The 21,392-nt window shown below is 59.6% G+C and overlaps 2 protein-coding genes across 3 annotated transcripts; both read left to right on the plus strand.

Annotated features, from left to right (window-relative positions):
* The first annotated feature begins 116 nt into the window (after positions 1–116).
* Positions 117–8,026, plus strand: ECHS1 (enoyl-CoA hydratase, short chain 1). 2 transcript variants are annotated; one of them, XM_036828500.1, is made up of 9 exons: positions 141–269; positions 658–747; positions 1,437–1,634; positions 2,109–2,236; positions 3,073–3,172; positions 4,451–4,555; positions 5,022–5,141; positions 6,269–6,336; positions 6,979–8,026. In XM_036828500.1, exons 1-9 carry the CDS (start codon positions 182–184, stop codon positions 7,042–7,044), a joined length of 963 nt encoding a protein of 320 aa, XP_036684395.1. In that variant the 5' UTR covers positions 141–181; the 3' UTR covers positions 7,045–8,026. The 2 variants fall into 2 exon arrangements, with proteins under 2 accessions (XP_036684396.1, XP_036684395.1); XM_036828501.1 differs by lacking the exon at positions 658–747 and having other exon boundaries at positions 117–269.
* Positions 8,027–13,743: 5,717 nt separating this feature from the next.
* On the plus strand, positions 13,744–21,312 carry FUOM (fucose mutarotase). Its single transcript, XM_036829521.1, is given in 7 exon segments — positions 13,744–13,784; positions 13,786–13,823; positions 14,419–14,487; positions 15,881–15,951; positions 16,150–16,248; positions 16,837–16,910; positions 17,185–21,312. Coding segments are annotated over 7 exon segments (468 nt in total). The 3' UTR covers positions 17,261–21,312.
* Positions 21,313–21,392: the final 80 nt, after the last annotated feature.

The following is a 21,392-nucleotide window of genomic DNA, read 5'->3' on the forward strand; positions in this document are numbered from 1 at the left end:
AAACCTTAGGCCCATCGCCCGGCCACTTCCGCCGCCCGGCTGATCTCGCGAGACCTGCGAGGTCTCGCGATGCTGGCCCGTAGGCGGGGCGGGCCCTGACTGGCGCGGCCGGGGGGCGGCTCCGAGGGGCGGCTCCGCGGGAGGGGGGGCGGCCAGAGCGAAGTGTCGTCACGCAAGAGCCATGGCCGCCCTGCGCGCCCTGCAGCCCAGCGTCCGCGCCCTGCTGGGCACTTGGCCCGGCTGCCCCGCGCCGCGCTCCTTCGCCTCGAGTGAGTGCGGGGCCGAGGGGGGCGGGCCCGCGGTGGGGGTTCTCCGGGCCCTCATCCCAGGGCCGGACCCCTCCCAGCACCTGCTGCCTGAGCTCGCGGAGCCCTGGGGTCACTACGGTCTCAACTCCGGGGACTCGGGACGGAGTGCCAAGACCTCTGGCCATTTCAGCTTTCGGTGTGAAAGTCCTCAGACTTTAAGAGAACGTGCGGTTAGCGCCTCTGCAATTGGAAAGGGTCGCACGTGCTGTCCTGCAGTGCCTCCTGCCCAGGCCTCCCCATGTCCGCGCTTCTCCCCGGGTGTGTCCTTCAGGTTCTGCCCCACCCCAGCCAGCGGGGCGCCCCTCCCCCTCTCTCCTGAGCGCACTCGCCACCCCCCCGCATTTTGCAGGAACTCTTGGCCATGTCGATGTCGCTGGGAAAGAATCTCTGCGGCCTCTTCCTTCACCTGTGTGTCCACTTGACCTAGCTACCAAGTCGTGTGGGTTTTACCTGAGTTCTCTTTGACCACCCGCTTCTGCATCCTGGCCTGTACCCAACCATCATTCCTGGTCTTGTATGTGACAGGCATGCTGCCTTTACACGTGTGATTTCAGTCACTTCCCCACAAGCGCATGGGATAGGTACCGTGATCCCTGATGCCCCATTCAAGGAAGCCACCACCTTGGCTAACCTTCTTCTCCAGGTCACTGCTGGCCCCAGCTCTGAGCGGGCTGCCCCCCCCCACCAGGCCCTGGCAGTTGCCCTTTGCCTGTGTGCCTCCCACCAGACTGTCCACCCAGCAGGGCTGGAACTCTGTTCTGTTTGCAGCTTAATTGCCCTCACCTAGTTGGCGTTTGTTTAAAGAAGGCGTTTCCTCATCCCTTGTTTCTACAGGATCCCAGGCTGTCTCTAGTGCGCGTTCTGGGAAGCGCCGACCAAGGCATTCAGGAGAAGGAAGGCTGCTCTTCATTGCTGGGTTTTTTTTAACTTAAGGAGGTGTTTCAGCATCCGCAAAAGCAGAGAGCACTGTGAAAGCCACCCATGCAGCCGCAAGCTGCATGATGGAGCCACCAGGGACTGCGCAGGGGCCCTCAGGGGTCCCGTCAGGGTCACTCTGTCCACTGACGGGTGCATCCCCCCGGCTTGGTGCCTCCGTGAGCGGAAATCCCCTTTTCCCCCTCCCCCCAGGCGCAGCCTTTGAATACATCATCACAGCCAAGAAGGGGAAGAACAGCAACGTGGGGTTGGTCCAGCTGCACCGCCCCAAGGCACTCAACGCGCTCTGCGATGGCCTGATCGAGGAGCTCAACCAGGCGCTGCAGGCCTTCGAGGAGGACCCGGCTGTGGGGGCCATCGTCCTCACGGGCGGGGAGAAGGCGTTTGCAGGTGAGGTGGGCAGTGTGGTGGCAGGCTGCCCAGGTGTGCGGTTGCACCTGTGGCGTGAGGCAGGCAGCCTTACACCTCCGTGAATGCATCAGGAAGATTCTGCGACTTGGGGGTTTATTTACGTAAAGCGGACCAAACCCCAGGCTGCTTGGAGGGCCCCCTCTGATGTTTAACGTTGAGTGTGCTCCGCCAGCAAAACCAGTCTGTTCAGGGGCAGTCACGTCTCGGGTGCGAGTGACTAGTGAGTGAGCCCCGCGTCTTCTGAGTCCCCCTCCGCTCTGTTTCCTGTCCGCATCCCTCTGCATCACCTCCATCAGCTCGTATCACAGCGTGTTGCACTGTCCCCCCTGCCCAGCTGTGTGTCCACGTGGCCATCCCCTGCAACCCTTGGTGCCTGCTGGCGGGGCACACTCAGTAGCTACCTGTTGGTGTGCGGTCTCTGCTCTGGTAACTGGGACCTCATTTCCACCCCAGCTGGAGCCGACATCAAGGAAATGCAGAATCTAACGTTCCAGGACTGTTACTCCAGCAAGTTCTTGAGCCACTGGGACCGACTCACTTGGGTCAAGAAGCCAGTCATAGCTGCTGTCAACGGCTACGCCGTGAGTGTCCGCCCACGCCCCCTCCTTGCACTCAGAACACCTGAAGGAATTGTACTGTGTGTGTGCAGCAGAACTGATTTTTATCTGGGGGAGACCTGAGTCTCGTTCCCAGGCTCGCAGGCCTTTTCTGAGCAGTGATGCTGAAGAGCCAAGAACTGTAGAGGGAGGACGTGTTTCAGCATCTGCTGTGTCAGTGGGGATTCAGCTGCTGGGCTTCGGATGCCTTTGTTAGTAAAGTCCCCCCAGTCCTGAGGCTCCGCGGGAGTGCTCTTCCCCCACTGCAACGTTCAGGGCACGCGTGTTGGCTCTCTCTGCAGTTTTGATGACTTTCCAACCTGCACTGCCCTGTAAACTAACCTCTTTCACTACTGTTGAAAGCTCTGCGTCCCCTGTTTGGTCCATCGGGGTCTCCTATAGGCGCCTGGACAGCTCAGAGGTGCTGGGACTGGTTGTGGCCTGTAGAGAAGCCAGGAGGGCGTTTGAACTCACAATTCCTTAGTAAAGCTCCCTTGGGGTGAGCGGGTCAGCGGGCAGAGTTTATGGCTGTCGGTTCTCCCCCTCCTGGCTGCCTTCGAGCCCCCACGGCAGAGAGTGGAGTGGCCACGACAGACACTGTAGGACCTGCAAAGCCACAAGCATTTGCTGTCTCGTCCTTTACAGAAAGTTTGCTGGCATCAACTGTGTAGGTAGTTTGTGGGAACAGTTAACTAACTTTGCATCTCTGTGTTAATCTTTGCTGTACCCTAGACTGTGTTTCACTTCAATAGAAAATTCAAATAAGCAAATAGAGTGATTTTTGACTGGGTTCCTCCGTGGTACCTCGTGTTGTCTTGCAGCTCGGTGGTGGCTGTGAACTTGCTATGATGTGTGACATCATTTATGCTGGAGAGAAAGCCCAGTTTGGGCAGCCAGAGATCCTCATAGGAACCATCCCAGGTAAAGACTGATGGTAGCTTTGGCATCGGTTCTTCAAGTCATCGTCCACAATCTGCCCACGTCTTGGGGGCATTTGGGCTGTTCCAGTGTCAGACAAAAGCACGTGGGGCTGTCGTGTGAGCCTGGACGGTGGCTTCCTGTCTGCACACTAAGGTCACGTGGGCACAGCAGCGCTGAGAGCAGCCTGGGGGCCTCGGAGCTGTGCCGGCTCCTCTGGAGTGGCCGCGTCCCTTGCCCGACACGAATAGGAAAGGCTGGCCGCACGGTGCATTCTAACCGCAGTGAGTCTTGCTCGTGAGCCACATCTGCGCTGGATCTTTATCGGTCAGCAGCTCAGAGAAAAGAACACGGGGACCACGGGCCAACACTGAGAGCTCACGTATCGGTGGCCAGAGCGAGTCCCGTGGGCTCACCCAGGTTCAGAGCAGGGAATCAGGTCCCCCGTGGGCAGGGCGACAGGAACAGTGGGCCAACAGTGACACCTCTGCCCCTCGGTCCACCTGACGAGGACTCTGGGCTGTGTCCCCCCAGGGTCTCTGCCCTGGGTGTAGAGCCTGGAGCCCAGGGCCTCTCCCGAGCCAGCTGGGCTGGGCAGGGAGCAGCCGTGGGGTCAGGAGAGGGTGTCTGGGATCAGCTGAGGGTGACCACCAGGGTCTTCCCATCCCAGTGCCTGCGGTCTCCACTGCATTGAGGCAGTGTCCGAGTCTGCTGGACTGTGGGTGCCCCCCTCAGGTGGCTCCTTGGCTCGCTCTGGCAGCCCTGGGGTTCACCATGGGCGGATGACCGGGCAGACCACTCTCTTTCCAGCTGGAGGCCATGGAGTGAGCAGGAGGGGGCGGGCAGCGGGGCCCGGGGAGGCGGGAGCCCGGAAGAGAGAGGCACGTTCAGAGCCCTGGGAGGGGGGGGCCTTGCGTCGTCCCACACCTGGAGCGGAGCAAGCTGTGCTCGGAGACCTCCCCCAGCTGCCCTCTGGGTTGGGTTGGGTCAGGGTCTGGGGCCCTGGGCCGCGAGCTCCGTGTGTCTGTCCGTAGTCTGACTCCTGCATGAGAGGTACTGGTGCAGGGGACCCAGGGCACCAGGCGGGGGGGCCCGAGTGTGGAAAGGAGCCTCCCCTGTGGAGTCTCGGGCCTCCCCCGGCTTCCCCACCTGCTGGACGCCTGGGTTCTGCCCACCCACCCGACCCAAGGGGCCCATCTTCAGCCCGGGGCACTTGGGGACAGCACGTCTGTGCATCCTGGCCGCAGAGCCAGCCATGCCCAGCAGCCCTCTGCCCCGCAGGTGCAGGGGGCACCCAGAGACTGACCCGTGCCGTCGGAAAGTCACTGGCCATGGAGATGGTCCTCACTGGTGACCGGATCTCAGCCCAGGAGGCCAAGCAAGCAGGTACGGGCCACAGCCGCCCGTGGAGCTGCCCCCTCAGGAAGCTGAGTGGGGGGGAGGGCTGCGTCCAGGGGCTCCCGCCGGTGATCAGCACAGAGCTTTCCCGTGTCCTGGGATCCCAGGAGACTCACTGCCTTTGTTTCTTTATTTGAAATACCACATGCTCAAAGGAGTGACTGAGGCATGCATGCAGGTTAAAGAGCAATAGTGAAATCGCCCCGCTTCCCAGAGCCAGCGTGAGCAACAGGGTCTCCGAGACCCTCCGCAGGCATGCCCTCTCCTGGACCCGCAGTGACCTGTGACTGTAAGAGCCCGGTGACCGCAGCAGCCAAGGGTGGCGGCCCTACCAGGGGCCACCGTGGACCTTTCCTGTGTCCCTGCTGCCTTGTCGGCACCCAGAGGCCTGTGCTGTGGCTTAGAGAACGAGAACCAGCTGCTTCCACGTGTTGTTTACCTTTTTGTGTTTTAGGTCTTGTAAGCAAAATTTTTCCTGTTGAGACACTGGTGGAAGAAGCTGTAAAGTGTGCAGAAAAAATTGCCAGCAACTCTAAAATTGTAACAGCGATGGCCAAAGAATCAGTGAATGCAGGTAGGGAGGAGAGTGGAGAAGGCCGCACAGTAGTTGTGAGGCTTGACAATTTGGGGTCAGAATTATGCATCTTAACCGGTCTGGACAAAAATTGTTAGGGTTCTTGGTATTTCGATATTGGCTCTTCGTAGAGTTCTAGTTTCTAGTTGCTCGCTCACAAACTCTGTTGAAATGGCCTGAGCTCCCCTTGGAAGCAGGACCCGAGAACAGGGCCAGCCTGGGGGACAGGCGGCAGGGGGCTGGCGCTGGCGTGCAGGGGAAGCCCGGGAAGGGTCGCCTGGGGAACCTGGGAGGAAGAGGCTCCTCTCGGCCAGCAGCTCCGCCCATCTGTCGGGATGAGCTGGGGGCAGAGAGCGTGTCCCGGCTGTCGCTGTGGACTGGGCGTCCTCTCTCTGCCGACGGGGCAGCTCTGACCGGCCCTCCTCAGAATCGCTTGACTGTTAACATGGCGATTTGTTCTCAGCGTTGGAGTGAGGCTGTCCCTTTGCTCCATGTTGCCTGTCAAGAGGACGGTGAGCTGGGACAGCCGTGTGTGCCCGCGGCGAGCCGCTCTGCCCCCCGTCTCTGCTCACCGGCCTCCCGGGCCCCCGGCCTCGGCCAAAGCGTTCACACAGGCACGAGCGTGTGGGGCAATGCAGCAGGGGAGGGGACGTGCCGCAAGGCCCAAGGCACCTGTCACCTTGGCTGGGCGCTGGCCGCGGGGACCCAGCTACAGGTGCCGCCAAGGAAACGCTTCCGTGAGCCTCGCACCTGAATCACCTCCACTGCAAAGATGGCCCGGGACTCACTCTGTTCTGCACAGAGTTCTGTTTTCTGGGTGTTGTCCTTAATTATTTGTCGTGCTTTTTGAGTTCAGTGTCGTGGGCTTCCTCAGCCCTCTCGTGACTTGACAGAGTTTGCCGTCCCACCTTCCATCCAGGTCCCCGTGCAGGACACTGGGAGGCCGGGAGCAGTATTCACTGGGCGTCTTGGCTGGGGTGGTGCATTTGAGCAGGGAGGCTGTACTTTAAACGTCGGTGAAGTCAAAGTCCACATCAGTCCCCGAGGGTGTTTCCTGTCTCCACAAAAAAGTTCTGCGTTCCCACATCTGACATCTCAGCTCCTAACTTCAGGGTTTTCTTTTTCAGCTTTTGAAATGACATTAACAGAGGGCATTAAGTTGGAGAAGAAACTCTTCTATTCAACTTTTGCTACCGTAAGTAAGCCTCATGCACGTGGAGAATCACACACGGTCCAGCCATACGCGTTCCTGGCATTTCCTTATAGGTTTTATCACTAAATACCATTTCTCTTTGGTCAGAACTCTTAGCTTCCCCTGTAGCTGGATCACATGTCTTCTATCACTGAGCATTGATTTTTTTTCAAATAAGTACAGTGTGTGGAAGTTCAAAAGTACAGAAACTTACACAGGGTTATTTCCTGTTGCAAAAGATCTTACAAATTGCACCCTTAAACAGCAACTCCTGTATTTAAAATGGAATCCATTTACTCATAATTTTCCTGGATTGTTCCAGTTACTTGGAATAGGGCTTGAATGTATTATAATACTGAAATCTGAAGCCTTGGAGCATTATTTTCTAGGATATCTGCCAGTAACTCAAACGAAATCATTCTCTTAGTAGTCATTAAAACTGATCTTTTATTATCAGAAAGTCATATCTAGGTGTTTTATAAAAGAAAGATTAAAAATGGCTTTAGCTCTTGAGGAAGTGCGGGTGCGTGTGTGCACATGTGTGTGATTGCATGCATGTGTGCATATGTGCACACAGCGGAAGGTATGCACCCGGACTCCATGCAGAGTGACCATCCACCTCTGCCTTTCCCCTTCTCTCGCCAGGAAGACCGGAAAGAAGGGATGTCCGCGTTCGTGGAGAAGAGAAAGGCCAACTTCAAAGACCAGTGAGAGCTGCCTCTGCCTCAGCCCCTCGAGTTAAAGAGGAAAATCACGGCCTGGCAGCTTCAGAAGCAAATAAACCCTTCGCTTTCAAACGCAGTGTCAGTGACACACAGCTCCTCTCCAGCTGTGAGGGGCCCTGGGGGGCTGTGTGGGCTCTCGCCCCACCGAGTAGCAGGTGGCCTTCACCCGGCTCTCACGAGGACCCCCAGCTTGGTCGCGGTATCGTTTGCAGCCGGTGGACATGGCCGCTCAGGGGGATGGCCTTGCTGCTGGGCCTTTAAAGAGATGTGCTCTTGACTAAATGACAAACTTCAGGTCACATCATGCCTTTCTTTTAGTTACCGCTAGATTTGAATGTTCTGTCACTTTTTCAAAACTTTTGTTTGTCATTCGCAGTAACAACATTCAAACAGAACAAGGTTCTTAAAGTAAGGCACCCACATCCCACTCCGAGGGCGACCACTGTTCACAGGTTCGTGGCTTTCAAGATGTCTTTCTGTGCCCACGTGCGTGAACACATGCTCCCGTGTGAAATTCAGTTTTCTTTGTACAAAAATGGTTCTGCGTGTACACGTTTCTGCAGGGTGCACCGATCACCTTCTGCTTCTGTCACACAAGTGCACCCTATTCTTTTGTTTGACTAGCATTTTTTTTCATTTTACCCATTTTTAAATGTACATTTTAGCAGCATTCGGTGTATTCACAGTGTTCTTCATCTCCAGACTGTTTCATCACCCCAGACAGAAACCTTACCCCTTCAACACTAACTCCCTACTCCAGCCCCCAGCCCTGGGGACCTCTATTCCACTTTCTTTCTGTCACTGGATTTAATATAATATTTCCAGGGTTCATCAGGTTGTAGCACTAACAGTTTCATTTCGTTTCATGGCTGAATACTATTCCTACTAGCATTCTTTTCAGTGGCCTTGAAATATTTCATGACGTGTGTGTGTTGTGATCTGCTTATTCGCATGGTGTTGATTGTTTAGACCGTGTCCAGGTTCTTGTTTCAGAGCCGTCGTGGCGACGGTGCAGCGAACGTTCCCTGCACAAATCCTTGCATTTCAGCTCGAGTGCGTCTGGAAGGGAAGGGCTGCACTGAGGGGCTGGGCTACTGGGGGCCGAGGCTCCCAGATTGGTGTGAGGACTGCTTGTGTCGGAATACCTGGGGCATCGGTTTAAAATGCATGTTCCCAGACCTGGCGCAGGATTAGTGCCCTTTGCTGTGGGAGGACGTAGAGTTTACACACCAAGGTTCCTCTGGTGGCCTCATCCCCGGGAGGGCCAGCTGCGTCCCCCGGGTCACCGTGCAGTGTCAGGCACCTCACAGGACCCTGGGTGAATGAGTGACCAAGGTATCGGGAAACACCTCTGCCCCGACCAGACGTCTGCTGTTTAATCCGCATGTCACAGCCCAGCTCGGAACTCTAAACCCTCCATTTTACACCAGCTTCTCGAGCAGGTGTCCAGGGGGAGAGTCGTATGAGTCGTGGAGCACGGGATGAAGGCCCTTGTCCCCCTGCTGCCTGGGAGGGCTGCACGGGTGAAGGGGGCAGTCGCTGGCCTGGGTCAGGGCCCCCCAGCCTCAGAATGTCCTCAGACTCTCCAAGGTGAGGCCAGAACAGCTGCACCTCTGGGAGCGGACGCCAGCACCGTGAGGATCCCCCTGGCTCTTGGTGCGGCGCCCACGGCAACGCAGCTGCAGGTGAACAGACGGCCAGGTGAGGGGTGAGCTCTGCTGGCTTCGTTGTGCCCCCACCCCCACCCCATCAGTCTTGCTGTGCAGAGAGAGTCTCACCTGTCGGGCATGATGGGTGCCGCTCAGAACCCAGGGCAGAGCTCTGCCTAAGCAAGGGCTCCACGGTGAGACGTGCACCTGCCTGTGCTGGGAATTGGGCCTCAGAGCCCTCCTCCGGGAGCCGCCACCCGGCGAAGGCCTGAGAACGTGGTACAGGCGTTTCCTCCACCTTGTCCTGCAGCCAGACGTGGGCAGGTAGCCTGTTGACCAGCCTGCCCAGCGGAGGTTTCTTCATGTGGGATTGCAGTCGTGGCCTTGGGCAGGGCTGGGCCCAGAGTGTGTACCCTCCCCCTACCCAGGACCCATGCTGAACACCCAAGAGAGACCCACCTGCATCTGAGGAAGAGCTGAGATGGCTGGTGGAGCTCTGGCCGCCCAGCACCTTCGATGACTCGCCCTTGTGCTCTGGTCATATTTGCACAGCTGGGGGTGGGGGCCCAAAGAGAATTGCTCTGCTGATGGTCTGCCCGGGGGGATTACCTCTGCAGTCTCCTCCCAGGCCCTGTCATTCTGCTGTGTGTGCCGTGGTCAGGAGTTTGAGAAGGGCGCAGTGGTTCTATTATGTGACAAGACCCTCCCCAGACAGCAGACACTGAGTTCTGATGGAGTCGCCCTTGAACGGTGGGCAAGGGAGTAGGTACAAGGGGACCCTGAGATCAGGCTTTCCCCTGGGGTCAGGAAGGCCGGGCCCAGCCGGGCGGTCTTCATGGCAGGAGAGGTGGGAACCCCATTTATTAAAGCTGTGTAACCGGGGTTTGCACTAGTGACATACCATCTAGAATGAACAAGCGGAGGTATGTGCAGGAGAAAACCTTAAAGCTGAGAAAGTCCGTGCATTAGTTTAATTTTTCACACGCGTTGGGCGGTGACCTTCATAATTGATTCCGAGCAACGGAGCCCCGAGTGCTGGGGGGCCAGTTGTGAGGGGCCCGTCCGAGACTCGCGGGTACCCTTGTCTCAGCGGCTCAGCCGGAAGCCGAGAAAGGGCTCGACATGGAACCTGCACATGAGAGTGTGTGTGTCTCAAAGGTCTGTACCCACAGGGTCGTTTGGGTTCCAGAGCGTGGCAGGGACGGGGCCCCACCCCCGGGCCCAGGGAACAGGATCTTGTCTTCAGGCTGTGTGGTGGCCCCGGGCTTGGGGGAGACTGGGGACCGTGCAGTGGTGTGACTGTGTGCTTTGCTGTGGGTGACGGGGTTGAAGACGAACCCCAGCGGGACTTTGAGGACCGCAAGCCCCAGGGAGCCCTCCACTCTCTCTTGAGTTAATTGACCTCCGGCCCCATATTGTTTTGGGGTTTTGATTTGTTTTTGAAGCTGAGACCTTTCATTCTCATCTCTCTGTATAAAATTGGCTTTTCCCTCTAATATTCCTACTAAAGAGATAAGCTTCAGGGAATGTTGACTTCAAGTCTCTCCACTCAGGTTTTGGAGTAGAAACGGCTCACACTGGGTGGGATTGACCACTGTGGGCGGCCTGAGTGTGGGCCCTGCTCACCACCTCCCTGGGCAGCTTCCTTGACCAGCGAGGCTCCCCAGGGCCGGGCAGTGGACGTGGGTTGTCTGTTGACTTCAGGTTCTCTGCCATCTTTCACGTACAGAACTTCCGCAGGAGCTGCCAGGCCTCCGGGCATGTCACCGCAGGGCTGAGGGTCCACTTGGGAATGAGGTGGGAGGGGGCGGGCTCTGAGGGGAGAGAGCCTGGCCTGTCCCGGCTCCGGGTTGGGCTGTTTCCTGCGGCACAGGCAGCAGTAAGTACTCGGGTGGCTGGCAGGCAAACCGGGCAGCCCTGTAAGGAGGGCCAGAGCACGGAGGGCTGAGAGCCAGCTGGCCTGAGCGAGACCCCGTTTGCAGGCTGGGCAGGGAAGTTAGGTTTTGGGTTCTTAAGTGGGGGTATGATTGGGCCGGTGCAGGCACAGGCATCTGCACTGGGGTCTGCACTCAAGCCTGCATGTGTGGAGCGGGGTAGAGAGAGAGCAGACACAGGGTTGAAGGCCAAGGGCAGTGTCAGCAGGGCTTTTGGTGACATCTCGGCAGGGCACAGGAGCCACCTGCATTAGTCAGCTACCGCTGCATAATAAATTATCCCTAAACTCGGTGGCTTAAAGGAGCAACCGTCAGTTCTCCTTTCTCAGTTTGTATGGGTGAGGAATCCAGACAGGCCACCAGGGGTCAGCTTGTCTCCGCTGCACAAAGCCTGGGGCCTCAGCTGGAGCCCCGCCTGAGCACTCGCCCCCTGGCCTGGTGGTTGATGGAGCACCACTGGGTGAGCTGTGGGCCGCACGCCCCCTGGAGGGCTCGCCACGTTCATTCCCTCGGCTTCCTGCCAGTACTGTGTCTGCGTTCCCAGTGTCAGAAGTTCATAAAAAACAGAAGTAAAACCAACAAAGTGCTTAGGTAGAGATGAGTAAAAGTGTGCTGTGCACACACCAGACAGTTTGCAAACCAGGAGCGCTCAAACCAAAACATGGAAGGAGGCTGGGAGGATGTTGTTACAAAGCGGCGTACATAGCGTGAGGGCAGTGATTCTTACAGCGATTGGTTACAAGATTCGAAGTTTCTTAAATGAAAGAGAGTTGGCTAGTGGTTACCTCATGCCAATTGGGGGAACTATTTAAGTTTTGCTTATGATTTTCAGAGGCATAAGCAAGAACTGTCCCAGGTCAAGTTGACCTTTCTTGTCCTGCAAAATAAGCTAAATTGTGCTTGTCTAACTGGTTTTGTCTCCTCGGGGGATTTTTCTCGGTTGCATTTGATTTTAACACCAGGGCACGTGTTCTGAAGAGAGAATCAGGAGGAAGCCATACTGCCTTTTTTTTTTTTTTTTTGGGCTGCGCTGGGTCTTCGTTGCTGCGCACGGGCTTTCTCTAGTTGCGGTGAGCGGGGGCTACTCTTCATTGCGGTGCCTGGGCTTCTCATTGCAGCTGCTTCTCTTGTTGCGGAGCACAGGCTCTAGGCGGGCGGGCTTAGTTGCTCCACGGCATGTGGGATCTTCCTGGACCAGGGCTCGAACCCGTGTCCCCTGCATTGGCAGGAGAATTCGTAACCACTGTGCCACCAGGGAAGTCCCACCATACTGCCTTTTATGACCTGCCCCCAGAAGCCAGGCAGCAGCATGTCCAGCATTCTATTGGAGGCAGTTACAAAGGTCCACCTGGTTCAAGGAAGGGGACAAACCCACCTCAGGGGAGGCACACCACTCACTGTGGCGTGTCAGATACAACATGGCGGCGGTGCTGCCATTTTGGAAAAACACAATCATACCTGTCGACTGAAATAAATGCACAACCTAAAAGTTGAGAATTATGCTTTATTCGGCGGACTTGCTGAGGACTTAAGCCCAGGATACAGCCTCTCAGCTCTCAGGGACTGTTCCGAAGAGGTAAGGGAGTGTAAGCAGACAGGGCAGGGGTTCCCTGGAGACAGAGAACCAGGAATGGCTTTCTGGACATACGAGAACCCGTTTTGGCCTATGCCATTTTGTGATCTGAGCCTGGCCCCCGTGCTTGCCCTTGAACAGGTCTCAGTAATCAGTGATGTTAAGCGAACAGAGGAACACAGGGACAGAGAAAAGGCAGTGATAAAGCAGAGTCCTAGTTCCTCCTCAAGGGATAAACATAATAATATACCTTGAGTTGTGCAGGAACTAAGGTCCCTACCCAGGTGGAGGGTGGAATGGTGATGTTGACCATCCTGACTTAAATCAACGAAGACTTGACTCTGCCGACCTGACCTTTGCCCCAATTTTATGCTAAATTCTCTGCTCAAGCCCCTTCCTGAATATGCATGTGCCCTTAGCTTAAAACTTCCCCAGTTTTGCTGGTGGGGAGACACTGCTTTGGGAAAGATCCCCGGTGTTCTCCTTACTTGCTGTGATAATTTCTTCCTTCTCCCGATCTTTATTGGCTTGGTTGTGTCTTTCGGCTCAACACCTACCGAGCGGTGAACCCAGTTTTCGGGTAACAGGAGGAGCCAGTATGTACAGGAGTTTTTGCAAACAAAACAAGACAAAAAAACAGGTAGTCTGAACAGCAAAAGATTACTGCTAATTAAAGAAAACCAGACATCTCAAGTTAATGAATTTAGTGCTTTCCTATGTATGGGAAGATGCAAGATGTATGGGCTCCTTGAAATCATTCCTTTTATATGCACCTCAGCTGGCCAGCTGAAGGTGATCTCTCCCCCCCAAAATCAAGACACCTAGTGTTGGGGGGCGTGGGGGCGGGGATGGGGGGTCCTGTGGAGCCCAGGCTGCTGGGGCCCCTACGGGCAGTCAGAGCACTGCTTCCCTGGGCAGGGGTGTGGCACCCTAGCCAGGTACCTGAGGGGTCTCAGCAGGCTGACGCCTGGAAGACAGCGTAGGGGTGCTCTCAGCACACAGTCTTGGCCCAGAGCTCGCACCCACCTGCCCTCAGGGTCCTTCCAGTGTGAACAGTGTTGGGTGAAGGAGTAAGTCCTCCCCGTGCCGCCACCCAGCCCTCCCCACCCCAGGCCACCACGGACCCTGCGGGCTGGAGGGGGTGGGGGACGAGTCCCCAAGGCCTGGGGGCGGAATGGGGGCTGGAGAGGAGGCCTTCACGCACGTAGGGCGCTGGGGAGCTCCAACACAAACACACGCGGGTGCCCGGGTCCTGGACCTGGCGGGGAAAGCGAGGCCTCGAAAGGCAGCGCCTGCGGGTCTGGGCTGGGGTCGACCCCGCCCCGAGGCGGCCCACGCAACCCCAAGTCCTCTGCACTCCGCTGGGGACCCTCCTTTCAGGCCACGCCCATCTCCCACCGGGCCCCGCCCCTATATGCCACCCGCCCCCTCTGGCCCCTCGCCTCCCCTCCAGGATCCGCCCCACACGCGGCCCCGCCCTCCCCGGCCCCACCCCTCGTGGCCGCCCCGCCCTCTCAGGCCCAGCCAGCATGGTGGTGCTGAAGGGCGTCCCCGCGCTGCTGTCCCCCGAGCTACGCCCTGGCGCGGATGGGGCACGGAGATGAGATCGGTGAGCGCGGCGGGGGCAGAGCTTCGGGGAGATCCACCCCCCGGGGGCAGAAGTCGGCCGGGGCCCCTGGTCCTGGGTGGGGGCATTGCTTTGGCCGCCCTCGCTCCCTTAAGGAAACTGAGGCCTGCCTGGGCGGTCACGAAGACGATGGCCCTTGGTCCGAGAGGGGCTGTGTCCGGCACATCCGGTTCCTCCCCCAGCCCGGGTGTGCGGGCCACGGGCGGCCAAGTCCACGCCCCGCCTCAGGCCCTGTGTGCCGCTCCTACTCCAGCCGCCTCCCCACACGGCCCCCAAGGGGCCACCACCGCCTGCGCCTGGGCTGTCCCCTAACGTTTGCAGCGGTTTCTCTTTTCCTGAGGCTGTGGGCCTGGACCGGGCTGCGTGGCCGGACGCTGGGCGGGACTCCGGGCAGCCTTCGGGTGACACCTGCAGTTCCTCCTACGTCTGGGGCTCCCTCTCCTCCCCTCTCTCGGACGGGAAGGGAGGGGCAGTGGGCGTGTCCTAACGCGTCTGACCGGCGACCCTGGGTCTGCGCCCAAGCCGGCGGCGGGCTGCGCGGACCCACCGCGGATGTCTAAGCGTGCTGGCTGCTCAGTTCTTGCGGACATGAACTTCCCCACCGCCTCGATCTGCAGGTGTGGCCCAGAGGGGATCCGTGCCCACTGTGAGCCCCACCTTCTGCAGGCCGGGGTGGGGAGGGTGGGCTGTCATCCGGCCCCTGGGCTGCCCAGGTGCTGCAGCTCTGCTCCTACCCCCACCAATTCCTCAATAACCCACAAGTGACCCAGGAAATCTCAGTGCCAGGACCCTCAAGATTCTCCCTGCAGCCCCCAGCCCCCAGAAGTGAGCCTGGGCCTCCTGCTCCATCTCACACACCACTTGGTGTCTTCTTACAAATGGGGAAACTAAGGCCTGGCACCTTCTTGGCTGGCTGAGCAGTGGTTCCTGGCCCAGGTCAGGTGTTCAGCCTTTACTCTGCTCTAGAATCCCAGCACTCGTGACCTGGCCCCGAAGGTTCCAGGTGTCCGCACACTCCGTCTCTTAAGACCCTCTCATCCCCACAGGGGCCAGTGGGAGGTGAGGCTGGGAGGGGCCTGGAGCCAGGTCCAGGAGGTAACAGTAAGAGAGGGGTTAGCAGTCCTGAGGGTAACGGGGGCCGTGGGCTGGGCTCGGGCTGTGCCTGGACGCCCCCACCCCCAGCAACGTTGTGAGGCAGGAACACGACTCTCCCTGCGGAGTTCAGGCCACTCTAGGCACAGAGATATGAAATGTGGGGTAAACGCAGCCCCCTGGACAGGGCGCTCCCGACCTGGTGGCCCCGGCTTCCACCCCTGCTCGGGGAGCTGAGCCCACTGTGCCTCGGTTTACACCTTGGGCCAGGTAACCCGAGGTGCTCTCCTCCCTTTCCGCAGGGTGGGCCATGGAAAGGCCCAAACGGTGGGAGAGAAGGAGGGCATAAGTAAATCGCGGTGCAGCCCCCGGAAGTGACACACACACCCTGGCAAACAAGCAGTTGGCACTCAGCGTCCAATACGCAGAAAAGTCTAACCCGGCTGAAACGAGGGGAAAAGGCAGAAGGAAATGCACTCCGACAGTAGCAGGGCTTCCTTTGCGTAGTAAGATTACAGCCGGGTCTTCTTCTTCGTGGGCTTCTGTATTTCCTGGTTTTGTACAATGAGCACGCATTAGTTTAATAATCAGAAACCAACTTTCGGGAGAGCAGGGGCCCTTGGAGCCAAGTGGGGCAGGTCTGGGGGCGGCCTGGGGCAAGAGGGGCCTCCTTCCAGACCCCACTGTCCTCGTCACAAGGAGGTCATCTCCAGGGCCTTCTGGGTTCAAGGAGGTGGCCCAGGTGCCCCTCCTGGTGGACGAGTGTTTGAGGGTCACCACCAACAACCCGTGTGGTAGAGTGAAGGGGGATGGACAGGGCCAAGACAGTGACAGGTGCCGTGGCCAGGGCGGGGAGACACCAATGTGACCTCAATAAGTGTCACCCTACGGGCAGCAGGTGGCCGGGCGGGAGAGGGCGGCGTCTGAGGCCGGCACTCTGCCCTCAGGCCTGGGCATCCCTCAGCGCCTGAAGGCTGTGCTGCAGCTGCTACCACTGGACAGCTACGCGGAGGGGCCGGTGAGGCTGCTCTGGGCCTCAGTTTGCCCTTTGCCAGAACTCAGGGGCGCCACTTGCCTTGGGAAGGGGGGAGGACCCGTGTCCCCAAAGACCCCTGAGCCTGATCAGAGGAGCCCTGAACTGTCACCCAACAAGGGGTCCTGGAGGCACCCCGGGCAGGGGTCAGTGGACCACAGAGCGGACCCCCTCTGTCTCCAGGCTGTGGCCATGGAGCTGGTGCCCAGCGACACGGAGAGGGGCCTGCAGACCCCAGTGTGGACAAGCTACCAGCCCATCCTCTCCAGGGCCGGTTGTGCGGTGAGCCTGAGACCCCCACCAAGAAAGGGGTCAGGGATCCTCTGTGCCTCCTTGGGGTCCCGAGAGACGTGAAAGACGGGCCCCCCCGAACCCTGCACCATGGCCGTGCGAGCTCCTACCCGGGGGTATGGCTACCCCTTGCCCCGGCCTCCCTGCTCCCTTCCAGGACCCTGACCTAGCTCTGCCTGGGGGTCCTCACCCACCCCAGCCTGTCCGAGCGGAGCCAGGGGAAAACGGGGAAACCCTGGCCCCCGTCTGTGGTCAGAGGCCTGGCCCGATGCTGCCTGTCACCCCCCACCCTTCAAGGGGCCGGGCCTGTCCTCCCGGGACCACCCACCAGCAGGTCTTGGGCAGGACCTTCCTGAAGAGAGGACCCGGGGTTCCTGTCCTTGACAGCAGCCCCACCCCGACCCCCAGGGCAGCTCAGACGATTCAAGGACCCCAGGCAGGTGGCCACCACAGCCCCTGTGCCCCTATCCGCCCAGCCCTCGCAGGTCAGGAGCCCAGCATCCAGGGGACCCCAGCCTGGAGAATCAGCTGATGCCCCACTGGGCCTGGGGCCCTCAACGGTCCCCCCTTGCCTTCCAGAGCCCCCTGGCCACGATAGAGAGATTTGAGTTTTATGAGCGGACCAGAAAGGCTTTTGCTGTTGTGACAACTGGGTGAGCTCTGGCTGGACCCGCTGGGTCCACTGGGTCCTCCTGGGTCTGGCTGGGTCCGGCTGCATCTGGGCCGAGCCTGGGGCCCTACCCCTTCCCACTGCAGAGCCCTCCCCACCCTCTGCTCAGCCCCTGCCCCGGTGGAGACTAGATGCCCCACGGGGAATGGGAGAGCCGAGGGATTTGCTGAAAGTGCGCAGGATGGGTGGCAGAGCAGGGCTCTGGGCACCCCAGTCCTCTCCATCCCAGCTCGGCTCTCAGCGTGCTCCTTATGCAGGGAGGCGGCCCTCTACGGAAACCTCATCCTCAAGAAGGGGGTGCTGGCCCCCGATGCCCTGTTCCAGGCCTGTTGAAGACCACCCGCCCAGAGAGGGATCTGGAACCCTGAGCCCCATGCCGCCACCAGCAGGCGCGTCCAGCGGCAGAGGAACTGGCCTGGCCCTGCCTGGCAGCGCTCAGAGCTCACCCAACCAGGGGCTCCGGGGGCCCAGCGGGTCCTGGGTGGGCCTCTGCTGACCAGGGCTGGCATTATCCCAGTTCAGGAAAATGATGGAAAAGTGCAGTGATTTGCCAACATACAGTCCAAAGGTTTAAACAGGAGCTCCATCTTCAATCACAAAGGCCTGTTTGGTGCTAAGTGCAACGGCGGCTGTGGCCTCCCTGGAGGGCAGACCCCACCCACTCTCGGTGAACCCTCAGGTGGGAAGTAAGGCCTCCCTCCTCCCGATAGGTTTGGGTCACCTGACTTGGCAAGTCCCTGGGTTTGGGATGAGAGTTCATATAGGTCGAGACCCTCGCGTGGGGAGATCACACAGAGGGACTGGGCAGGGGCCTGGGTGACGCAGCACATGGCAGGGGGCCTGGAGGTGGGTGCATCAGCTACCCAGGCAGCCCTGAGTGGGCTGCAGTCACTAAGGTGGCCCTTGAAGAGGGGGCCAGGGCTGTTCCTTCAGCCCCAGAGGCAGAAGGGCAGGTGGCAGAGGCTGGTCTGGAGCCTCCGGGGGCTGACCACACTGTCAGCTGGGGTGGGGGGCGCTGGGCCCTGTACCTGTGTTCCCTCGCTCTGGTGGTTGAGCACCTACTAAATACGCATGAGTCCGAGTGGGTCTGGGGATGGCCGGGGCAGCAGGTAGAGGACAGGAGGACGCGAGGCTCCCAGGCAAAGGGGGCCTGCAAGGTTGCGATGGCTTCCCGGCACGTTCTCAAACTGGGTCTCCCGGGGTGGGCGGGGTTCCCACTGGCCATTGCACAGGATCCCTCCCTGAGGGCCCTCTCCCTGCTCCTCCAGACCTTCTCACAGCACGTGGGCGTGGGAGCTGGGATGACCAGGGATCCCCAGGGCTCGGGGGAGGCTCCCATGGTCAGGACCAGGGGCTGGTGGGCCTGGAAGGCAGACAGGTCCACTGGGCGGAGGTCTGGGGCTCAGCCTGGGGAAGGGACCACGTTCTGGGCCCGCCACTGCCAGGGCTAATCTCTGATCCCTGACCCCACGGCCAGCCACTTCCAGCGACACACGGGCCTCTCTTGAAACAGCTTTATCGAGGTTGAATTGACACGCAGTAAGTAAGCTGTTCACGTTTAAAGCATTCAGTTAAATTCGTTTGGGTGTTGGACCAGCACCTCCATCCCCCCCTCTCTTCCCTGCCCGCACTGGTCCGCCCCCCTCCCTGCTGGTCAGTGTGCACTTTGCAGAACTCCGTGTAAGTGGAAGGCCGTGCATGCCGTCTGCGTGCTCGCGGTGGGGTGGGGTGTAGAGCGGGATTTTGTGCAGAGCGGGATTTTGCTGTGCACGCACTGCTGTGTTCCATCCAGGCAGCTCTTGGGGGGCGCTGGGTTGCTTTCAGCTCTTGGCTATTGCGGATAAGCTTGCTGTGAACGTGCCCGCACAAGTCTGCGTGGACACAAGGCTTCATTTCTGGAGCAAACACCTCTGGTCAAGGCTCGGCCGTAGGGCGTGTGTATGTGTGACTTTGTAAGAAACTCCCAAACCGTTTCCAAAGCAGCTGAGCTGGTTTACATCCCCAGCCCTGGGAATGTGCATTCCAACCCCTGGTCCTCATCCTGGCTGCTGGTCTCTCCCGTGAGCCGCTCCAAGGGGACTGTAGTGGTGAGTTCTCTGAGCGTTAATGATGTTGAACATCTTCTCATGGGTGTGTGTGCCTTCTATTTTCTTTGGTGACATGAATGGTCAATCTCTTGCCCATTTTGGCACTGGGGCGTTTAATGATTCCGGTCACCAGTTCCACTGTGTGTGTGGGGGGGTGGGGAGGGGGCTCCCCCCTCCGCCAGGCAGCCCCTCAGCACCAGCCGGTGTCCTGCAGTCCGCTTGGTTCTGACACCCCCTGCCCGGGGACGCGTCAGATCCCGCAGGTTCAGGGCTCAGTCCCACAGGACTGCCCCCCACGATACCCCCACTCCAGATGCCAGTCCCAAGTCCAGGTGGGCACCCGGGCTTCTGACCGACCGGCTGTAGATAGAGGGTTCCCATGACCCCTCCTCAGGCTCAGTTAGTTTTCTAGAGCGGCTCACAGAACTCAGGGAAACATTCACTCCCTAGATCACCGCTTATCCTAAAAGGGGAGGACTCAGGACCAGCCAGGTGGACGAGGTACGGGGAGGGGCTTCCGCGCCCTCTCCAGCACCCCTCTCCCCGCTCCTCCACGTGCTCACCAGCCCGAAGCTCTCCAGACCCATCCGTCTGGGTTTCTGTGGCGGCTTCACTGCACAGGCTGTTTGATTCCGTCGCTGGCCACTGGCGATTGATCCAACCCCCAGCCCCTCTCCCCTCCCTGAGGTCTGGGCGCGGGGCTGGAGGTTCCAACCCTCAATTCCTGGTCGGTTCCCGGCAACTGGCCCCATCCTTAGGGACCTTCCCAGAGTCACCTCAGTCACACAGCAAAGGGCAACTTTATCACGCCCCTCACTCAGGAAATTCCGAGGGTTTTAGGAGCTCTGTGCCGGGATCAGGGATGAAGATCACGCACATTTCTGACTATAAGTCACAGTGTCACAGTACTTTTCACTTAGTCCACTTGCTGGGGAGCCCCAGTGCCCACCAGAAGGGCCTTGGGTTCAACCAAATGCTCAGACTCAGGGAAGAGCACAGACCACCCTTGCCAGCCGTCCACTGAGGAAGAACGTCCCACAGGTGCAGTGGGTCACAGCTGCTCTGTGGCTCAGGGCAGCTCAGGTGTGTGGGGATGAGGGTCGCTGGGCACCGCCTGGCCAAGAGCCTGCGCCCCCAGACGCAGGTGCAGCGTCCAGGGTCCCCGGCAGGACCACTGCATCAGGGAAGCCAGGGCTGCGGCTCCCAGGAATGACCTCAGTTGCCTCGTTCCCTGCCTGGATGCCTCACCCACCAGCGGTCACTCTGCAGAAGCAGTGCTGCCTAGTGACACCGGGGAGCAGGGGCAGGCGGCCCGCGCTCCCAGGGCTGGGCACCCTCTGTAGAAGGGGGAGCAGTGGAGTGCGCCTGGGAGTGGGGGGCGGGGGCCACGGGGGCTGAGCCGGCCTGTGGCCTCTGCCAGTGTCTCCTGCTCACCCCCAAGTCCCCTGCTCCTGCTGGGTCTCCGGCTGTGCCCTCGGGGCAGGCAGTGCCCGCTGGGGACCTGGCTCCAGCAGGGCTGGAGAGAGACTTGGCCACAAACACCACCCTGGGCTGCCCAGGGCCATGGCCACCATCGACCTCGGGTCTGAGCAGGTCACTGCCGGGGCCTCGGTCTCCTCGTTGGTACTGGGGGCAACAGAGCTTCTGTCTGTGGGGCCGCGAAGCCGGGAGGCATGCACGCCTCTGAGCAGCGCATCTGGGGGTGAGGCTGCCATTTGAGGCCCCCAGGAGCTTGGGACTCGTGGGGTGACAGAGGAGCTCTAGGGCACGTGAGGTCCCCAGGACAGACCCACGGTCTCTGGAGCAGCCGGGCGCCTCATTCTGTCTTAGCCCCCAGCAGGCTCAGTCTGGGCGGCGGGGAAGTTTCAGGCCCCAAGTGCTTCCCTCTCGATGCCGGAGCACGATTGCCACACAGAAACCCCGCCTGCACTTGCACACACCCCAGCACACATACAACTTGTGGAAAATTCCAGTGACCCTATACCTGCGTCTGCGACATCAGGCCTGCTGAGCCAGGCCGTGCCAGAGGACTGGTCACCTCAGAGAGCACCAGCAACTGCCCAGAAAATGAGGACAGAAAGGCTGGGCCCAAGTCCAGCCCCAGTCACCTGTGCCCCTGCCTGCCCGTCCCCCCGAGCACCTGCCCGCTTGTCCCCCCGTCCCCCTGAGCAGTCAGCGACTGGGCTCCCTGTTTCCATTCTCCGGTCCTGTCCGCGGGGAGCCCGGAGAAGCCCCGTCCGCACCCCAGCACGTGAGGAGGCCTGGGGGAAGCAGATGGCTCCCAGAGCATGGGCGCTGGGTGCAGGAGCCAAGCGTCAGCCTGGGGCTGCCCGGGGGCCAGCCTGTGGCCCCCCTTCTCCCAGACAGAGCAGACGGGG

This window comes from Balaenoptera musculus, chromosome 16 (assembly GCF_009873245.2).
Source record: "Balaenoptera musculus isolate JJ_BM4_2016_0621 chromosome 16, mBalMus1.pri.v3, whole genome shotgun sequence".
In the NCBI taxonomy this organism is placed as follows: domain Eukaryota; kingdom Metazoa; phylum Chordata; class Mammalia; order Artiodactyla; family Balaenopteridae; genus Balaenoptera; species Balaenoptera musculus.